The sequence below is a fragment of the Pieris rapae genome, chromosome 2 (assembly GCF_905147795.1).
Source record: "Pieris rapae chromosome 2, ilPieRapa1.1, whole genome shotgun sequence".
Taxonomy (NCBI): domain Eukaryota; kingdom Metazoa; phylum Arthropoda; class Insecta; order Lepidoptera; family Pieridae; genus Pieris; species Pieris rapae.
Genome location: NC_059510.1, coordinates 8,291,639 through 8,314,130, shown reverse-complemented (window position 1 = coordinate 8,314,130; position 22,492 = coordinate 8,291,639). Strand labels below are relative to the sequence as shown.

Here is a 22,492-nt window from a genome sequence, read left to right as displayed (position 1 = left end):
TGGCAAAGACTACTTCAAGCCTTTAATTACCGGGAAGAGCCTGCCCGATAATTTAATACTACGCGTAGTTGCCTGTCTCTTTTTACAGTTCACTGGCTAGCAAGCTGTACAATGTCTGTCATGCAACTTACAGCCCACTCCCACACTAAGCAAAGGGTTCAACTCTATCAGGATTTTATTTTTGTTTTATAAGATTGCATTTAATTTCAATATCAATATGAAGAAGATATTGTTTATAGCAAATAACTATTTTGTGAAGGGTTTCATTTCTCGCTGCCTTTTTCTCAATATGCGTCAATTAAAAAATAATAGTTAATTTTGCGTCAAAATAAACTTTAATTATTTTACATTTTCGTACTATTTTTTTTAAGTTATGCAAAAAAATATTCATTCCCTAAATGTATAGAATAACGATACATGTTCATTTCAAATTATTTTAATCACTAAACATATTCAAGCGGAAGTTAATAAGTAATTATGTATTTTTATACATCATTGTAGACGTGTATTAGACAAAATGAAACTGCATATACAAGAAAAAAATATTTATTAATTATATCCCCTACATCACAAATGTATCACAAGGCCCTTTATCAGTAATTTGTCAATAGTCCTACTTGAGCAATTTTTAAACAAATAACAAAATATACTCTATTTCGTTAGTTCATAGGCTATAGAAAGAAGTTAATCTACTATAATCTGTACATTATTACATAAAGAAATACTTTAAGATTTCGTAAAATTTTAAACAAAGATAGAACTGTACTATAATATAAAAACAACCTACTTCGTACAAAATTTTGTTTATTACAAAAATACAAAATTCTAACCTAAAAGCTATGTACAGCAACCCAGATCTATTCTATAAATGCTGCCAAGATGTGCCACCTGCCACCTTTGGCTAAACCCAGTGTACTCTAATTGTCATGATTGTTGCACCGTTTGCGGTTTGGTTGTCGACCTATGTATGTTAGGTACCAACTTTTACATAACCCATTCAGCCAGTTTTAAATCGTCTATTCAGTACCACTATTAGAATAATCATTAGTTTAACAAACGTTCCAAATTCAAATATAAATATAAAACTGTTCGAAGCTTATTTCGTACCAGTTCTGTCCTACACATTGGTACCAACAAAGCACAACGCCCGAATACAGTCTATTAAAAAACCGTAATTCAATCGATCTTACGATTTCTTATATTTAAGCCTTAAGAAGCACAATGTCAAAATTAAAACGATCCATCCAATGCTTATAAGAAAGCCGATATAGACATTGTAGTCTGTAATACCGGAGCCTCTTTCCATGAGGTCTCGTAATGATCGAGAGGGCAGAGTGAAAGGGAGCATGAGAGCTACTTGTTTGAGGGCCCAGGGCATACCTTCTAAAGGCCAGAGGATACCTGAAATTAAGAGTTTTAAATAAAGCTGCAATGATTAATTATATTAACGTAAGTATTTAATAAATAATTTATAATATTAGAAGACTACATATTTCATAATTAAAATTCCCTACATAGTTATTTAAATCCAAATACATAGCTATTTAGAAGTATCAATGTGCTTTTGCCTACAAATATAAAGTAGTAATATTTCGATATCACATAAATAAATAATAATAAAATTTATAGTCCCTTTACAAGCTAACATGATACAGAATTGGTTATCTTTGAGATTAATATACTCTAAACCAAAAACACAAACAAAACATAAACGGAAATCCTGTCATAGTTCGCGGAATATCTGTTGCTATACAAAAGAGATTTTAAAATAAGATATAATACATAATAGAGATAAACACAATCTTACCACAGAGCAATATCATGGGGTAGAAGCTACCCGTGGCCACGAAGAACGCGACAGTGAAGCTGGAACACAAAACCGAGAGGAGGAATCCGTAGCACATTCCACCCAAACCTTGGAGGAAGAGCAGGATTCCACAAGTCACTATGGACCCTTTGAATGGAAGATCGTAGCCGACGAACGCTAGTACCATCATCTCAAGTGTCTAAAAAATAAAAATATGATTTATAAAATAAGTAAACGTAAAATTAGAGTTGCTATTTTGTTTTCATTTGACATAATTATTAATGTGAAGAAAAGCAGGAGAGGAGATTAAGTAAATTAGGATCGAAACTGTAAAATCTACTAATTTATTACAATCACATAATATTATTAAGAATTTATCATCGAAGTCAAAATTATTGAATTGTGTACTTTTTAACTGGTTTTATGCCTCATGAGCCTATTTTTTCTTTACACCAAACTCACATTATTTATTGATATAACATATTATTAAACATTGTGGAAGAATAAATATAAGCAATTAACAATTCACCTTTATAAATTCCTACATTAAAATTCATGGTGAATTTCGCCTGAGATGCAACGGACTATATAGTGTTTCTCGGAAAAAAAAAATATATATATATAACCAATTAATATATATTTATTGATTTTAATTCCAGCACCACATTCTTAAATAAAATCAAATCTACCATTAGTGATTTTGAGCCCATTTTTAATAACGTTTTGTTGTTTTTACCTGTAAAACAATAACTGCGCTCTGCAGCGTGATGTGAACCTGCAACATCTCTTTGGGCTGAACTCCCGCCACTGCACTTCTTTCCCAAACACCATCGAGACGGTCCGATATCATTAGCGTAGATGTTACTATGGCCGGCAAAAAGTATATAATCCTGAAAAAGTATTCCAATTTTATCTAAAACAATTTTTTAGTTACATCACAAGTAACAATATGTATTTCTTTATTGTATAATCAAATTGGTTTTGTATGCAATTTTGATTTCAGAGAACTACTCTCTCAATATTGAGAGTAACACACGGTTAAATTTGTAGCAGCGCCATTTTTTGAGTAGTAATTACGACTCGTACATCTTGCGTCTATTCTTATATTATTCATATATTTATAGTATCTATTCTGACCACAATATTTAATGTTTTAGAGTGCTAATTTTACGTGGTTTTTAAACTACACAGCTGTGATGACGTCATTTATAATAGGTTATCGCGGGAAATATCTTTATAAAAATTACTGGTATTTTAAAACTTGAATAACTCAAAAAAATCCTAGGATAGGGTAAAAATAATCACGAACTGAGGATCTGAGTTGAAAGTTGTAAAAGTATGTAATCATACTATCAGCACTTTTGATAAGATAAATCTTTGACTTACGTAATCATGACTCCTGGTGCCATGTATGACACCATCTCTGGTTCCAATGAGCCGTAGATTGGTGGCTTCATCCTCACAGGAAGCTAAGTGAAAGAGAGAGATTGATTAATATTTGATATGAGTCTTAAGTGCTTATTACACTATGCGATATTCAGACTGACTTAGTAAAACTGTCTTAAAATCTAATTAGCAAGCTCGCTATTACACTAGACTGAATACCGCATGCTAACTCATTTTTACTCATTTGCAAAGCGTACGTAGTCGGTGACGGATGTCGCCATGTGACTTAAGAAACTACCTTAGAGTAGGAGCTGCCGAGTTTGAATGACTATTAAAATGTTATATTAGTAATTTATGTTATTATATGTAATTTAATAGATACTCCATACATTCAATATGGCAATAAAAATGGCATGTCTCGGTACAAATCAAGAACAGAACCAGGCTGGCACACTTTAGTATGTTGTCATTAGAGAATCGCAGAAAATTAATTAAATTTATTGACACATCGTTTGCAGCTAAGATATTCTATAATAAGATTGATTGTCCGAACCTTCTTTCTAAATTTAAGAGTCATGTTTGTTTTTACCAATGTATCAGTGTGTCGAGCGTTGGCTAACTTTATCTATAAAAAATAAAAAACATTCCAAAGTACTTTTTTTTCTTGCGAACACGCCATGGTGCACGCGGCCACAGAAAACAAACATGTACAAACGTCTTTGCTCTGCGACTGCCGCGCGCTGACTGAATTATTTAGCGTGCTAAGTCTTATTACACTACACGATATTCAGCAAGTAAGCCAGTAAGCACCGCCGAACCCATTCGGTCGGTCTAATTAGACAGGCTAACTGGCTAACTCTTATTACACTAGGCTGAATCTTAATAAGACTGTCTGAATATCGCGTGGTGTAATAAGCCTTTTAATGCGGAAAGCTAACCGAAGTGAGATTTGAGGTCGCAGTGTCGCCTGTTACGTCATCATATTTCGACAACCATCTTGATACTTAACACACACACATTCACATACAAGCATCCACTTACATAATACTAAAAAAGTACTTAACACACACAATAGTAAAAAATACTTTCTTATGTATTTTTTTCGTAACCGTAGCTTTTTTTGAAATTTTATAAGAAAAAAAAATATGAAAAGTAATCTCTCCTTCCGCAGACTAGCGATTTTTATAGTAAATTTTTGTTGTGGTTAGGTTAGGTAAACAATTTTTTAAAGAGGACAAAACTACTGGACCAATCTGATCTACATCATGGTGAACATTTTATTTATTTATTTATTTATAACATATATATTATTATATAATACATATATTCAAAAGTTAGGGATCTACATAAAATATTTGTAAAATGTAACCAAAGGTGTAAAAAATAATAAAAATCATATATCGCGTATGCTGTGAAAACTATTAACTACAAAATCGTACCAAATGTCTATTACATATTAAATATAATAACTAGCCGTAAAGAAACCGCTACTGAACTCTAATTAACAACAAAAAAAAACATTGTTCTTAACTAAACTCAGTACAAATTATTTAAATAGGACCAAACTTTTTTTATTTTTATTAGTTTTTAATACCGTATAGACAACAAGACTTGCATATTTAGTTATGTTTATGTTTTAATAAACTATTTAAATAGGGCTTCATAATATAACAAATATACCTGTACTAGATCTTCATTGAGTCCACATGCAGACATCGCTCGTTTTGTAAAAGCTTCATACGTCTTCATAACAGTCCGTTTCAAGAAATTGGAGATTTGATGATCTGTCAAATTGTTGTAACCACAGAAGGCATTAAAATGTCTGTTTCCTATTAATCGGCGAATAGTGGTGTTTCATTAATAGACAAGATGGTAATAAGACTCTTTTATTTGACGTGTATGACTAAGGTCCGTTGGTTTGGGCGCCAAAAACACTTTTTTTGGTTCTAGTGAGAGGCCGATTACGAATAGTCGGTCTAATTGTGAAATTTGTATATCAAAGTCAAACTAACTGTATTCACATAGGTAACCAAGTACATTCATAAACGTCAACAGAAGAGATGTTAAATTAATTCTAAATAAAAATTTACTACCAGTTCACAAGTCAAGGGAGTAGAAATGGCAATTTAATTTAAATTAACCAAGAAGTGATTAATATTTGTTCATAGAACATAATCTTGAAAGAGAATCTATTAAAAATATATAAAAACTTTTTTATACCTGTCATATCCAACCAGACAGCTATAGTGCTTTCCTCTACTATGTCATCATCAACGTAGCCGTCTGCGACTCGTAAGGCAAGTGAGGAACTGAAGTTGGTCGGGAAGTAAACGGCTCCGTACGTAGTCCGAGCAGCAACGGCCATTTTGGCTTCTTCTGTCGAGTTGAAGTACTCCTAAAAAACAATACAAACTGTATACGATGGCTTCAGTCAAATATAATCGGACGTTTAGGGCCTGTTTCACAATGTATGGATAAAGTGCCAAATAGCTATGCAACACATAAATTATTCGAAAGATAAAAGTTTTGAATAAGATACTTCGCATTTCATGACATATAGCGCTATCTGACAGTCGTGAAACGCAAAAATACTGTTTATCCTACAAATAAGTAACAAATAGCTTATTTGGAACTTATCCGGACATTGTGAAACAGGCCCCTAATGTTCTATTTTTATTTGCCAAAGATTAATAATAAGAAGTGTCAAGATTCTCATTCTCATGTAATCTTGGTGTTGAGACTTGGAGTGCGATTCTCTGAGGACGTTGGAAGCCGTGCATCAACTAACTTGTCTAGGGTTAATTTAACACTCGCTCGTTTAAAGAAAACATCGTGAGAAAACCGAGCTTTAGACACAAAAAATCAACGGCGTGTGACAGGCACAGAAAGTTGATTGCCTTCTCACATATTAGAAATAACAAATCTTCACGAAATACACAAATGAGACGCTTAGACATAAAAGGTTGTAATGCCACTGTTACCAGTGTTACCCTAGTCAAAAATGTATAATATTTTGAAATTCTACTTTATATCGCACTTACCACAATGATTCCCCGTTTCTCCATTTCGTCCACAAACCAACAACTCAGCATGTGGTATTCACATATTTGTTCTTCGTTCATTGCCACCCATGTCAGGTTATTCGTTTTACATAGTTCGTTCCCCACTGAAACGATATAGAAATAAAGTATTTTTTGTAGTGTTAGCTTAGTAGCTAAGTGTTTGATGACCGAGTTATGTCTGACGTTCGAATCCCAGCTGTGAATTTAAATTGTCTTCTATACATATAAACTAGCGGACCCGACAAACGTTATGGTATTTCAAGAGATTAGGATAAAAAACAAAGTATGAAAGGACCAAAGCCTGTATCTGCCGGGCTGATTTCTGAATCTAAACCATACAGAGTGCTACCCAAACATATACAAAAAATTCATTTAAGTCGGTCCAGCGGTTTAAGAGGGGTTTAGTAACATACTCATATACAGTATATAGGTATAAGCTACGAAACTGCACACGGTGTACAAATTTGATTGAAATCGGTTAAGTAGTTTAGGAGTCTAGCGGACAAACGTGACGCGTAATTTATAAAAATTAGAATATGATATCTCACTGCGATATCTTAGTGTGGAATTCTGATTTGATTGAAATTCTGAAAAAAAATTCTGAATTGAATTGAAACAAGTCTTTGCGCTAAGTATGATTTCTGACATAAGGGTTGACAAAATAAAAGAGACGTCAGACAGACAACCTAACATAAAAATATAAATGAAAATGCTTATTCATACAAAAAACACCGTGTCATGTTTTTTTTATAATTATAAAACCTACGTACTTGGTATAAAAGCAGCTTCGTTGTTAACCACAGCAACGTTCAGTCCTTTCGGATCACGTCCAACAGCGCTGTAGAACGCCATCACTTGTAGCATTGGAAATAGTATTGAGAAAATTAGTCCGCTGAAAAAACATAAATCTTATAAAATTGGGGAACCTAATAGAAAAAAAATAAAATTTACACGTCCAATTAAGGGTCTGTTTCACAATGCCCGGATAAGTTCCAATTAAGCTGTTTAATACTTATTGGTAGGATAAACTAGTTTGTTGCGTTTCACGACTGTCACATAGCGCTATTCGTCATGAAACACGAAGTTTTTTATTCGGAACTTTTATCTTTCGAATAATTTATGTGTCGCATAGCTATTTGGTACTTCATCCATACATTGTGTAACAGGCCCTAAATCAATTAAACTAACCTTCGGTTATGTTAGTTTAAATAATTAAAAAAATAAGACAGAAGTCAATGCTTATATAGCAAGTAAAAGTTATTTCCTGTCAGTTCGTTTCCTAATAAAATAATACGCATTATAACTCTATAATTTATACAATTCTGTCGTTTAAACCAATCAAGATTAGTAAATAGTTATTTAATAGTAAATTGTACACAAAAATATGGTTATAATGACAATACTAAAACAATCGTAGTTTAATTATAAGAAGTTTATGTTACTTAAATCAGAAATCTTCTGCGAAGAATCAGTCGCAGCTAATTAACTAAGGAAATACGTATTAGTATATAAAACTTCGTTAACTCGAACAAAAGTTATGGTCTGTAATCTAAAGAGAAGTTTATGAAGTTAAGTTACGCTATCACGTGACCAACGTTGTTATCGAAGGAAAAGCCGTTTGTTCCATAAAAGATTATCCAGTTTCTATTAAAAAATTATGATATAATATGATACAGTTGAAGGTATTAATGAAAACAGAAGCCTTCTTGAATACATTGGTTCTGAAGGTTTAAATAATGTAGTAAAATAAAATTCTTAATGTTATTAAAAATGTTAAAACTAGACTATAAAATCTTAACATCTTAAGTGGTCATATTTTGCCTCATACCACACGATAAAATAAGTGAACATTTTATATTCCAAAATCTTCACAGCATTATCTTAAAATACTTAAGAAATATCAGATATCAATACTTTATTTACATGAATCAAGCCCCTTAATTAATAGTTTATTTAAATAGTCACAGGGAAAGTCTGAAACTCGCGGCACATTAACAATGGCTGAAAAAGAATCGTATAGCAGAAATATCTTACGTTTCATTCTGTTATCTATCGCCTTGTAACACAGCGTAATCAGTTTTATATAAGAGATAAGAATTTTTTCAACATAGGATGAACACCATTTGTGAGACTTTGCTAAACCTTGAAAACTATAATTCCTAATACTCTGGAGAAGGTTTTCACAGGTCTATAGTGTCTAAGCTGCATTTTACTGGACAAGATCTGACAGATCAGTTGGTAATAACAACTGATATTTTTGAATATTGAAATAGATTTTGACGAAGCTATTATAATATAGTACACTACTTAGTGTAGATTTTTACAATAATTGTTTTAACACATGGGACTTGTATGAATAAATTTATCGATGACGAAGGGAATATCCATACGATAGGAAGTCTAGTTAATAACCCCGTACACGTCTGCCTCCAAATCAGTTTACGGAAAGCGAGTGATGTGACGTGATCCGATTCCTTTATAAATATATTCATAAGGATTACGTGAAAATATTTAATAATTATTGTAATGTTAAAATTGTATTGAGTGATTAACTTGAAATTTAAGCGGCACAGATTATATCGATTTTTAAAGATGACCACAGATGTTTTCTTTCGTGTGTGTACTTTCGATTTTTTAATATGTCAATAATATATTAGCTAATTACAATTATAATTTAAATGTAACTTTTAATGGTGTTAACTTTTGACAATAAAAAAAGCTAAATTCGTTATCGATCGACAGCAATTGTCACGTCTATAGAATAAGATTTTCCTTCTCTAACTTAAGTACAGTAAAACGGTTCAAATTTCAAATAAAATCTGATGTTTAATAAATAAGAATAATTTGAATATTACTTTCGACTGTATCCATGCTATTTTTTAGCAATAGAATTTGGGGAATTCATGATTTCAATCATCAGCAACAAAAACTTATTTGTTCCTGTTTCTCAAGAAGTTTGGTTAGTAGAAAAATTAAGAACATAGGTGTTCATACATACCCCGGATGCCTTGAGAACTGTTGTATACTCTTTATGAACACAGCCTTTAACCGTCCATTCCTCTTACTTTTTAATTCTAAACCATTTTCTTGCTTAGTTAAAACCTGCAACATTAAGACGCCATTAATGCTATATGCATGAAACGGCTATAAGGGCTAATTCCCAAGTTATGGGTTTAATGTATTGATGAACTTCGAGGGTGTGTCATGTGTGTGTGAGGTGTTTTTAGTGGGCTTCTGACAAGAAAAAGCCTCGCGAGTGTAGGACCAGATTATACTCCAAGGAAGTGCAGTTAAACGCAGCTACAAAAGAAACTTGTTCTTCAGCGATAAATTGTTGTATGTAATGTATGTTAATAGCACTTACATCTCGACTGCTTGTTACAACATTAAAGTCTTCAGTTGACTGGAATCGGCTATCGTTAACTATACTGCTCTCTGGAATCACGTCCGGGGATGAACTGAGCGCTGTAATAATAATTTTGATTAACTTGCGTACCGTAACAAACAAAACAAAACGATACAAACTGATTTGAAGTTACATTTATTATACGCGTTAGAATGTTTTTTAACGTACGTCAGTGTCGCCTCTGAATGTTACCCTGAGATCTAAATATTATCCTTGGAATGCAAACAGCATACTTGCCACATTACTCAATATTTAATTTTATTATCAGGAGTCTTACTCTGTAACTTCCATTAGCGACAGCGATACCGATGTTTTTGTTTGCAAGTTCCATATAAAATAAAATAAAGCAAGAAAGTAGATAAATAAAGATAAATTATGTAATATATGTATAACGCGTTATTTATTCAAATCAGTTTTTTTACTAAAAATAAATCGACTGTTACTTTTTAGGTCTGGACCTCAAATTTCTGTATTTGTTTCATGATCTAATACGCAAGTAGTAGGTCAGCTTTCTGTGCCTGACATAGGCCGTGGACTTTTTGACCTTTTCCTCACGATGTTTTCCTTCACCGTTCGAGCGCAAATAGAAAGAAAGCCCATTGGTATACAGCCGGGGATTGAACCTACGACCTCAGGGATAATAGTCGCACGATAAAGCCACTTGGCCAAACTACTACAAGCTCGATATAGATTTCCCAATGTACGTACCACTAATGGTGCAACTTTGGAATCACCAAACAAAAACAAATTATAAGATCGTTATTGCTGCCTGTATCGCTATTGGAAGTTACATAGTAAGATCTCTGTTACGTTGCATAAAAACGATTATTGAAATCGGAATCGCGAGTTACATGGTAAGCTTACTGCTGCAAGAGCAAAAGCAATGCGCATTTATTTAAAATATTCTCAGTGTCCTGCATAATAAATTATTTATATCTTCTTACATATAAAATTAAATTCTTGTTGTAATTGTTTATTAATGAAATAGAATAAATTCCTATATAAATTCTTTTTTCTTATAAAATTTAACATCTTTGACGTCTGTATTCGTTTACATATTTAGTAATAATATCAAGAAAATAATAAAATATCAGGCCTTTAATTGAAACCCACAAAGGCGGAAGCGTGGCCATCCCGACCAATCCTGGCAGGTGCGGATAACACAAATAAATCTAAAAGACTTGAGGCGCGGACTATATGCAGTTGGATAGTTCATAGGAGTTTAAGTCAAGTAAGTCAATGTTAGAATTGCAACAAATTTTACAAAACCACAGATTAAAATGAATCAGAAAATACCTGCGTAATATTTATAGGAACTCATACTCTTTTTAGTTAAAGTATACATATATCTTAGGTTACTTACTCGAGCGTCGTCTATTCGTTCTGCTGTTTTCATTTTGAATTAACGCCATCTTTAAAAATGCGTCCTCAAGCGTATCGCAGTCGAACCTTCGTAAAATATCTTGTGGGGAGTCCTGTGCCAGCAGTTGTCCATCTCGAAGGAGACCGATCTATAAACACAATTTAGATGTTATACATCTATTCAAGTATTTGATAACATCGTCTTCCACCAGGTTTTATGTTAGGCTGTGGCATTTTCTCTTGTAATCGTTTTTCTATAAATAAATTTTTGATAAACATATTAAAATTATTTAAGAACAACTATGTTTCACGCAGAATATACAACGAACACAATATTTTTCTCAGAATTTGCCGCAAAAGTGTGCTTAACTTTGTTTAAACAAATTTTTCGAGTATTTAACTAGTTGATGTTTGCAAGTTGAACATCTCAACTCTTAGACACTTACGAAGTGTCCATAAAACATTTGAATATATTATTTAATTGAAAAATAATATAAAACTACATTATAGATTTACGATAGAGACGATGAGTCAATTAATTATTTACTTAATAATAGGTCATGATTGACGGGTTTTGATTAGTTTACAACACGCGATGGTACACAGCCTTGGTGTACACTGTGCAATTAAAAAAATACTTTATATGGTTATAAAATCTAATTAAATTTATAAAGGCTATTCCACATATGCGTTTACTTGGGAATATTTGTAGATAATTCTTTATTATATTACTCAGACTAAAGACTTTTTTTATTTAATTTAAATCTGTTAAAAACATGCAGTGGTGCTAGACCTTTTTAGGTCTGTCTGTTTTATAATCTTTTTAATAGACAAGTGGGTGATCAGTCTCCTGTGCTTGACACACGCGACATCTTGGGTCTAAAGCAAGCAATGTTTTGTTTACCGTTCAAGCGGCATGGGCACATGGAAAAAACTCCATTGATGCACAGGCGGGGATCGAACCTACGACCTGAGGAATTAGAGGCATATGGTACTAGGGCGCCGTGTTGTGGTCGGTGTTTTCTCTAATAATTGCTTTTATTAATATAGTAATATTAAGACAATTATGCATAATGCTTGATTTCCGGATAAGAGCTATGAAGGGAAATGACGTCATTGACATGTACACATTTTAATTACATAATATTTAATCTTCTAGGAATCTCTGACAACGCGATATTAAATATAAATATGCCCCTAATGATAGTGATATGAAGGATAGTGTTTTTTTAAAAGAGATTGTTCAGAAGCTTTTGGATTAAATTGTTAAAGTCGCTCAGAAGGCTCAACAACATTGTCGTAACGCCGGCGTCTGCTGGCAACGTTCACAACTATTGCAACTTGAGTGTTGTGTGATGAGTAAGCAAACATAGTATGTAATCAATATCGTATGAAATTAATATTGCGTTCACATTTAATTAACATATTCATAAAATTATAATTTTCATGTAAACTAATAAGGGGCAGCTTATTAGTTTACAAACTAACTAACAAACTTATACAAAAAATACTCTTGCATTTCGTCGGCTGTTTGGAGTTAAAAAAATAGGGTGGACAAAAAAATCTGTTTAGCGATCATTTTTCTAATTAGCGAGATGATCAGCCCTTTGTGCCTGACACACGCCGTCATCTTTTTTCGATTTGAGTTAAGGAGTAGAGTAAAACATGAAGAGTGCAAGAAAATTTCGGTATTTAGTTTTCAACTTTTCTGGGACTAAAAGAATGTTGAATGAATATTAACCGTACCCTGTTACTTCCAACAGCGATACTGATGCCAACATTTGTACGCAATTTCGATTGTTTCAATATCTGTATCGCATAATCATAGTCCATACAATAGAATACACTTAGGTTACCTTGTGTGCTTGTTTAGTTTCGTCAATGTAATGGGTCGTTATGATGACAGTTGTTCCTTTAGCTGCTAGTTCCGTTAGGTAGTCCCATATTCTATAACAAAAGAACATTAGATTATGTATGGTAATCAAAATCCTATTGTTTTAGTCACTGTTACGATATTTTTATAACAAGCCAATAAAAGTATGTAGGAGTATGCAGGAACGAACGAACTATAAAGTCTATCACTTCACGATAGAAATAGATTTTCAAATGCCTCATATGAAGTTTTAAATCCACCCAGCCATGTAAGGGTTGGTTGAATGAAATCGTAATGAAATATGACAATTTCAGTTAGGTATATGAATATTTCAATTTAATGAAAATATTATATATATTGTATGCCAGGTGTTGCGCAATTTGCGGACAACAAACCTCGCAGATCTTATTACAATAGAATTGTACTAGAACGTTTATACAATAACTAAGCACGTGAAAATGCAGAGGAAATGTTTGTAAATGGGCACATGCATGCATATTTAAAAACAAATAAAATTTAAGATTTTACGGAGAAATAAAATTAAATTATGTCCCTATGAATGAAGAATGCCTTGAATTCCAGCATTAAAAATCCCAAAATGTCTCATGACGGTCAATGTCGATTTCATTTTTAAATCTTTAAAAGATACAGCCTTATGTAATAGTTAGCCAACACCATTGTCTTATCTGCTATTGTTTGCGATTTTATAATTACGCAATAAAATACAACTTTAAAAACACGAAGAATTGTTTATTTGTCGATGTACATTCGCAATTGCAAAGTTTAATTAATTTTGATGAGTTTTATATTTAGGTGAAAGGTGTAAAAATACTTTCATGATTATTGATAAAATGAACGTTTTTTTAGTGCCAACTCAGGGTAAGAGTAAATACAATTTTGCGAGCATACCAAACAGGAACCATTCTAACGTTTCTGTAAAGATATAACATGTATCATTATTTAAAAACACCGTGCCATTGACCTTTTCCGTAAACATTTTACACGCCAACAAGCAAAAGTAAATTGGTAAAATTACGAACAGAATAATCTTCATTAAATGGCAAATTTAGGAGACGTTGCATATGCGGGACTAAATTTACGACCGTTCCTCGATCGACTGCCACAGCACGGCTACAGAACCTTCTCACTTTATTATTTCATTCGAGTAATGAGAAAACAAAAATAAAACCTCGCTGTATTCGGTAATAAGAAACTCGTTTGAAAGAAAACAGGCACATTATGAAATTTGAAAGGTCGTTTTATGAGGTGAGCAATAAAGACAAGAAGATTCTTTTACATTTTTATTCAAATGAAAACATGTAAAAGTCAATAACGATTTTTTTCAATTAGATTGGATTGTAAATTTCTTTAGATGCTTGTTTTTTGCAAAAGTATTTCGTCCTATTACACTGTCTCCTTTTCTCAGATTCAAAATAATAAATAATTAATATGAATAGAGTTTTATTTTTAAAAATATGCAAGTCAGTCGTCCTTTACAAGGCAGTAATTCATCTTCCTGTATATGTACCAATTCCTGTTTACTTCCTGGCCAGTAGCCCGAATTATTTTCATATTATGAAAATGCATACACATAAATATATGAAGTAGTTTATACTAATTAATGTAACCAGTTTAATATATTTACGTTGTGCAGGTGAATATCAAGGAGAATTAACTACCAAGGTTCAAAGTTAAGAAAAAGTAATATCCGGACATAATTTATGAACCGTATAGTATATAAGAAAAGACATTAGCTATTATGACGTCATGCTACTTGTACTTCAGCGTACGTTATTTGTTAAGTAATTAAAATTATTATTATGCATTAGATAGAGTAATGGCGGCGCCGGTGTAAATTATTTAAATAATAAAAATAACTGCTCATCCGTACCTAGGTAAAAGAGCCTGAATGATATATAATAATCAGGAAAGTAGACTGAAAGGTTTCCTTTCAGTTTTGTAATACAAATAAAGAGCGGAACATATCTCCTTCCTTCTGGTTTCTTCTATCTATGTTTGCCATAGTTATTTTGTATGATTTGGTATTTCAAAAGAGTTTTATTCTCTCGGCCAAGCTAAAATAATATACAGTATCATCCATATGACATACTAACGACACAAAAGTCAAAACAAAAATAATTAAACAATTCTACGTAGTTATTAAATAGTTTAAATCTCAGAAAAGATGTAAAAGGAACTTAAATATATAGATACTGATTAAATTGACACACAATTATTCCCCAGTGATAGACAAAAAACCTAGAGAGTTGTTCTCTCTGTCTTCTTTGTCGATGAGTAGGGATGTCTACCGATACAAATTTAAGACGTAGAATAAGAGATATCTGTATCTTATATCATAAGATGTGAAAGAATGGAAGAAGCGCGAAGGATATGTTAAGATCGTAGGACGAGTTGGTTTTTTGTCTATCTCTGGGGAAAAATTGTGTGTCAACTTAACCAGTATCTATCTATTTAAGTTCCTTATACATATTTTCTGCGATTAAAACTATTTAATAACTACATAGAATTGTTTAGTAATTTTTATGTTTTGACTTTTGAGTCATTAGTATGTCGTATGGGTGATACTTTATATAATTTTAAGCGTAAATTTTTAAGAAACGAAGATTATATATTTGAATTTTCACAGAGAATTCAATACGTAGGCTTATAGACTGTAAAATTTTAGCATTTAAAAGGGGCAAAAACATTTTCCTAGCATGTTGTTTTCTTATGCTTGGGAATGTGTACTAGAGTCAAGACACGTTTGCGAATTTCTTAAGATATTGGCAAGATTATGGAGCAATAGTTTTGCATCACTTGAGGAAAATTGCTACAATTACTTATTACAGCTATTGCGTGTTCATTAATAACATGATAAATAGCAATGCTTTGTGAAGTAATTACTGGTCATTAAGTAAATAGTTGAGAGGTTAATTAAAATAAGTCATTTCATACAAAGATACATTTTAGCAGAAATCAGCAAAATTTAGTCTTTACATTTTGTTTAAATAAAATATTATTTAATAATGTAGTCATTAAATGTTTCGGTCCACGTGTTACTTTTAGTATTGTTATACGTATATACGATATCTATGTATATGGAGAATTGATAAGAAATTTTGTTGTTGTTTGCTAGAAAAAACATGCAAGAGGTGAGCAAAGAGGACTTACTTCTCTCGCAGCATCGGATCCAGCCCCACAGTAGGTTCATCAAGAATGAGGAGTTCAGGATTATGAACCAGAGCCGCAGCCAACGACACACGTCGCTGCTGACCGCCCGACAATTGCTTGATGAAGCTGTCTCCTGCTGGTAGCTCCAGAAGGTTGCAGAGGAAGTCGTAACGCTCTGCCAATAGACTGTTCGACATGCCGTAGATCCGCCCAAAGTAGTATAAAGCATCTCGTATTGTGAACTCGGCGACTAAAGCTATGTCCTGTGAAAAATATATAATATATATTATAATAAACAAAACCACTTCTAGTAGTGTGTAGAAGTTCGATGTAAGATATTATACGTACATATAAATGTTTTATGCTCCAAAATTATTGATTTGTATGTGTAAAATTTGTAATGTGATATTTTCTTGTATAATTTTATGAACATTGTTTTAGAACTTATAAATAAATAGAATAACAATTGCTTATTCCTACGGATTTAATCCTCAGACGAGAGAATATTTTCGAGAATGCATGGATCACCGTGGATAATAATCTATATAAAGTTAAAAAAATTAAAAGCAGGTAGGTACTAAAATGAAATTAGTTGTTTTTGTAAAATTTCAGTAGTACCATTACAATAAAAAAATGCACACAAAATTGTAATATGCTATTAACAAAAGACACGTTTTTTTCTATTAAACTCACTTACTAATATTTTTATAGGTATAAGGTTATTTTTATTATTTATAAAAAAATAGGTTTATTTAAAATGGACGTCTGAAGAAGAAACGTCTGCGTCATTGAAATAAGAAATGTTCTTAAATTATCTATTAATAAAAATGATGAATTATTATTTATTTCTTTGTTGATAAGGCATGGCCCATTTGGGGACTACTTATATTATTAATAATTAATATGTATATTATCTAATAAGCATCTATCTATCGATCGTACGGTGAAGCAAAATATCGTGAAAAAACCAGCATGTCTCAAATCCGAAAACGAACGACATGTCAGGCAGAAGGTTGATCACCTTCTTGTCTATGAAATAAATATTATTGCAACAGATGCAATCTAAGGCCAAGACCCATATGTAGTTGTAGTGCCTTCGTATAATTATTATTAATACAGAAATTATGTAAAAACGTAATAAGTAGTAACATTATGCGTCTGTCTCGTTATTAAGTCAATATAACTAATGAAAACAATTGAAACACGTCAGAAAGATCGTGTGCTACATACATTAGCATTGTTCCTATGCTTGATGCATTATGACAGACACTTTAAATAAGCAAGTGCAGACTTGACTGAGAGACACAAGTAATATCATTTTTTTTAATCGGACCTAATAAATATAACTGTTGAAGGATTTTGTTGGAATTTATTGTATAGAGAGGATATAAAAATTTCAGGGCGGTGTTTGGAAAAGCTATATTTCATCCAACACACTTGACACATTAATTCATGTTTAAGTTCATTAATTTAAGCTCCTTTTTCATTAAAATAATAATTTTAAAAACAAGGCTCAAAAAATAAAAATAAAAAGGAAACGGTTAAAAAAATAAGTTAAATAATGTCATTATTTAAGTAATTAAATTTGTTATGGAAGAGCTGGGAACCCTAACACAGGCATTTTTTACTTAAAAGGGTTTCCAAATCTTACACATTGAAAAGAAAATGTACTTAAAATGAATAAATAATTGTTGTGTTTTATTATTATTATTTATTATGGTATTAATATTAAGAAAAAAAAATTCTCGGGACTTAAATTTAATAATTAGCACCTTATAAACCGACTTATTATCTACGCGGAAGGTTGTATGCTTAAACTAGTAGATTGCTTAACGACAATAATTACATAGAAATAATATACATTTAAAACTCGTTAGCGATTATTGCAGAATTATGTATGTGTATACTGATATTGAGTATATAAATGTTTTATTAGAATTAAATTGTTTATGCGTAATATGACCCTTTATCAAGTTTACATCTATCTGATTGCCGTGAATAGCTGAACCACACATGGACAATAATCCACATTATATTTATAATTTTATAGAAATAATTACAAAAAATATCGAATTTATTTTAACTCATTGTAATTTAAAAGTCTAATAGCAATTTTCTGTAACGAAAAAACAATTGTTGTTTCGACGGGAATAGACGAAAAAATTTGAATCTTACCTGGGGCATGTACCCCACACGGGGCCCGGGAAACCCACTGCCCTTCTCTCCAGGTTTGCCACCTAACACCCATATGTTTCCACTGTCCAAATGTCGTCTGCCAACGATACAAGACAGAAGAGTGGTTTTGCCGCACCCAGACGCGCCAAGGAGTCCGTAGCTGTAATAAATTATAACATAGCAATAATTGTTTATGAAGCTTTATATAAAATAAAATTTGAATACTTTTATTAGAAAATATTTTATTAAAAACTGTAAATTTGTTTTTTATACAATCCACAACTCTTAGCAAATCGTACCGTTATTTCGTATATTCTATATTCAAACTGATCGTTAACAAAAAATATATTAATTCCGTATTTAGCTGTATTGTCAACTATCGTGATGATTATTTAGTCAGCTAATAATAGCAGAATAAATTATAATAAGCGTTAAGTCAATTCACATTTATGTACATATACTTACATAGTACCCCTTTCGACGGTCATGTCTAAATTCTGAAGCACTGGTTTGTAATCATTGCCGCCCTTTTTACCATAATACTTGGAAGCCCGCTCGACAACAACAGCCGGCGTCGCCATCTTGGAATTTTGAAATATGAAACTTCAGTTGGCGCGCATTTTATGTTATCTGTAAATAATTTATAATTTTTAATTAATTGTCGTATTAAACGTACTACTTTAATGTAATCTAAAGATATTTGTGATTTAGATATAGTGTTGCGTTTGGTGTAATTTTTAATAAGTAGTTAGTTAAGCTACATATTATATAAAGAGACTTGAAAATTTAATGAAGTTTAAATATACAAAGATTATTACAAACATTGATTACTTATTTTAAGTACATAATATATCAAACATGGAAATTAATTATTTTTATTATATGTATTTGTCGAGGTTGATCAGAAAATGAACCGCAACGGTAACAGCGATCCGATCGTCAGCGATGTCTTAGCCGAAACAGAGAATGGTTTCACAAAACTCTACTTATTTAAATATAATAATAAATTAATAATTCATTGTAAGTTTAAAAATATGATTAAAGTTAAGAGATATATAATTACGTACCATAAATTAAAATACCAAATATTTAATAACACAAGTCACTTCTATGATAATTAATTTAATACTAAAGCTGTAAATAATTGTTCATAATTAAGTTAAACAAAAACTTTTTTCAGGAAAAGGCCTTTGGACCGATGGAACTGTGGAAAATTAAAAAAAAATATAATTTTAATTTTATAATTACTTGCATTGAATGTTTCAACTGTTGGCGAAAAAAAAAAAATTACTTTTAAAATGGTTAAGTTGACATATACAAATTTTGGTTTAGCAGTTCCTTAGAAATAAAAACAACTTTTTAAATAAGTTTTCCACCTACTAATTATGGTTGGGTAACATATACGTGCTTCTTCGTATTATCTGTATTGGTTCTGCCAAGCCTTAATAATTTACTCGGTATTCAAATCTGTGACCCCGATCAAATAGATTGCATACATGAGTAACTGAGCGTGGTTATAAAATATTACGTTAATAATATTATAAATATTCATCTACTTGAACATACAGTTTCAAAGTTTTCTTAACTCTTTCACTTTCAACTTGTGCAAAACATTATCAAAGTGGGTCGTGCTTAACCGGTTCTTATGACCCACTCAACTACGGACATGCATGTTTATTATGTAGATTTATATTATCTAAGAGATTGCTGTAAAGGTCATTAAACTATCCTTATTATTTCATGATGTTATAAAGAGGGCCAAGGCTGTTTCTGCTGACCTCATAGTAAATGTCAATATCCAGGAGGAGCCTTCGTGGTTCGGTAGAGAACTGGTATGACTGACGGCAAAGTTCGGTAGGAACAGTAGGATGACCAATTATTTGATTACGAGATTAGTCCCGTAATACACGCAATATTGTTAGCAACACCCCGGAGGTCAGTCCTCAACTCCGTAAATCGGTTCTCTCTTACCGTTTATAGTTTAATTTATATTGCTATTGCACTCATACTCTATGTGCACGCCTGCATGCAGTGACTATCATACATTTTCAGGATCATTCTAGCCGTAGTATAGACTTTAATGTCAATAATATTTATACTCTGTACTATCTGTTTGATTATAGATGATAGACTGTAGTCTGTGACAGGCACAGCTTACACTATATCAGTTTGAGCTAGTTTGTGCAATTTTAAAACAGTCCTAAATAGTATAAATATGTTTGACAAAATTAATTACGATATATTTCAATTATGTCGCCAGATGATCGCTTAGGCCAGTGGAACGGCTGCGCAATAATTACGTAGGTCACCGGAACACTGAACTAGCCTCATTACGTCACTGCCGACATTCTAAGACCTCTCAGTGGTGTGTCATTTTGGGACCTAATTTATAAAGTGGTCATAGGACCATACCATTACGGACTAACTGAAATTCGTGAGAATTTTAGTATCCATTAAATAAATAAAAAATCCAAAAATAAATATTATAATATGGACAGCTATTGGACTGTAGTAAAAAGAGCTATAAATCCCAGTTTCCAAGGTTACAATTAAATTCCTAAATTTAAAATAAAATTTACTAGGCGTTGATAAGAATCAGTTGAAACTTATCAACACACAAAATTATGATTTGAATATTATCTCTTAGAAAAAAATACGTTTCTCTTCTATTTAGAAAATACGTCGTATAAAACTAATGTACTAAGGCCAAGTAAGCAAGACTACTGAGATGAAGTAGGTATCAAGAAGACAATGGAATTTCATCCATTGATTATTCATGATCACTTTCATTTCATTTACAGTTTACAAGCTGTGATTAGCAACTGTAGACCAATATGAATTATATGAGAGCTAAGAAAAAAAAATGTTTACAATTAATACCAATTAATTGTAAACATTTTTTTACTGTAATGTCGTCGTTATATCCATAAGTCGTCACAGGTAACGGTTGAGATACATAAACGTATATCTGTTTTTTTAAATATATAGTTTAAATTTATTTATTAAAGAAAACATTTGCACACATTCACTGTTACTTTTAAGAAAGAACTCAGAATATCACTTTGAAATCGACCCATAAATTTAATTCCGAAACGTGAAAATGGTATGGTATTCGACCATGGTACTGGACTGATACTCGTATCTATAAACAAAAGGTAAAGTCTTCGACAGTTACTGACCATCTGTGTGAATGTAAACACAAAATAATAAATCAAAGTTAAAGTCAAAAGTCGTACAGTAGTAAAAAAAAAGAAATATACATTAAATGCTTCTAATTTCACATTTACTGCCAGTTCACAAATCAGGGCGTAGAACGGAAGAGAACAACTGGCAATAAACTGTCAGTCACTCTTTTTAATCGCCTAGTTTTTTTTGTTTGTGATACATGAAATAAATGTTTGTATCTTTGGCTACTTACTGACTTTGGTCGCAATATTTGTATGGGATTCCTAGGAATTTCATACAAATGATTCATTAAAAACAGTCGCTACACCCAAACTCAGCATTATATCCAAAGTCACTATGAATTTTCTACCGAAGTATACTTTAAATTCAAGCGACTTAGATTTAACATCGTTTTAGCTAAACGGTCGCTAATACCAAAGTCGTAATAAATGAAATCTTAATACATTTTACAATAAGATTCCTCTGTGCCTTCGACAATTATTTTTCGCTTGAATCGAATCCACGATCTCTGGGTTATTCTCCACATAAAATTATATGTTGCTACAGTTATATTATTGCGGCTTAACGTACATATTTACAACGCTCTAATAAGTGTGAGATTTTTATCACAAGCAGTATTAATTACGGGTTGGCTCGAGCGGAAAAAAACATTTTAATACAGTAAAATAAGTATGTTCCTAAATGCAGTTTTAATAATTCTTACATTAGTTTGGACTAGGTTTGATGACAATTATTTCTAAATGAACTGTTTCTGCACTGGAATGTTGTTATAATAAAAAATGTAGACTATTTTGGATTCAGAGACAAGTGTCATCTGATGTTAAGTGACACCGTCGTTCATGCACCAGTGCCATTCTCGACTGCGTTGTAGGCGTATGTATTTTACATCGATGGCGTGTATAGGGTATAAATTTATTTAAAAAAAATAAACAGTTTTTAAAAATAAAACTTAAACTAACTATTGCACCCGCCACGTCACTCACGTGGATACCTATTTCTTACACATACAAATTGTAACGAAAAATGTTATGAAGAGTACAAATGAAAATTATTTTCTCTATGTT

At 31.9% G+C, this 22,492-nt stretch overlaps 1 protein-coding gene across 1 annotated transcript in view; it reads right to left on the bottom strand.

The window, feature by feature from the left end:
- Positions 1-530: 530 nt before the first annotated feature.
- The window catches only part of LOC111002898 (ABC transporter G family member 20), a 34,486-nt gene continuing 12,524 nt past the window's right edge, over positions 531-22,492 (bottom strand). Inside the window, exons 2-16 of the mRNA XM_022273183.2 lie at positions 18,708-18,872; positions 18,243-18,402; positions 16,068-16,330; positions 12,880-12,970; positions 11,025-11,172; positions 9,620-9,720; positions 9,254-9,357; positions 7,026-7,147; positions 6,235-6,359; positions 5,414-5,588; positions 4,874-4,977; positions 3,194-3,276; positions 2,544-2,697; positions 1,808-2,006; positions 531-1,401 (exon numbers count right to left, since the gene is read on the bottom strand). Of these exons, the coding sequence (XP_022128875.2) occupies positions 1,187-1,401; positions 1,808-2,006; positions 2,544-2,697; positions 3,194-3,276; positions 4,874-4,977; positions 5,414-5,588; positions 6,235-6,359; positions 7,026-7,147; positions 9,254-9,357; positions 9,620-9,720; positions 11,025-11,172; positions 12,880-12,970; positions 16,068-16,330; positions 18,243-18,402; positions 18,708-18,823 (2,160 nt within the window). The 5' untranslated portion in view covers positions 18,824-18,872 and the 3' untranslated portion in view covers positions 531-1,186. The remainder of the gene's footprint in view (positions 1,402-1,807; positions 2,007-2,543; positions 2,698-3,193; positions 3,277-4,873; positions 4,978-5,413; positions 5,589-6,234; positions 6,360-7,025; positions 7,148-9,253; positions 9,358-9,619; positions 9,721-11,024; positions 11,173-12,879; positions 12,971-16,067; positions 16,331-18,242; positions 18,403-18,707; positions 18,873-22,492) is intronic.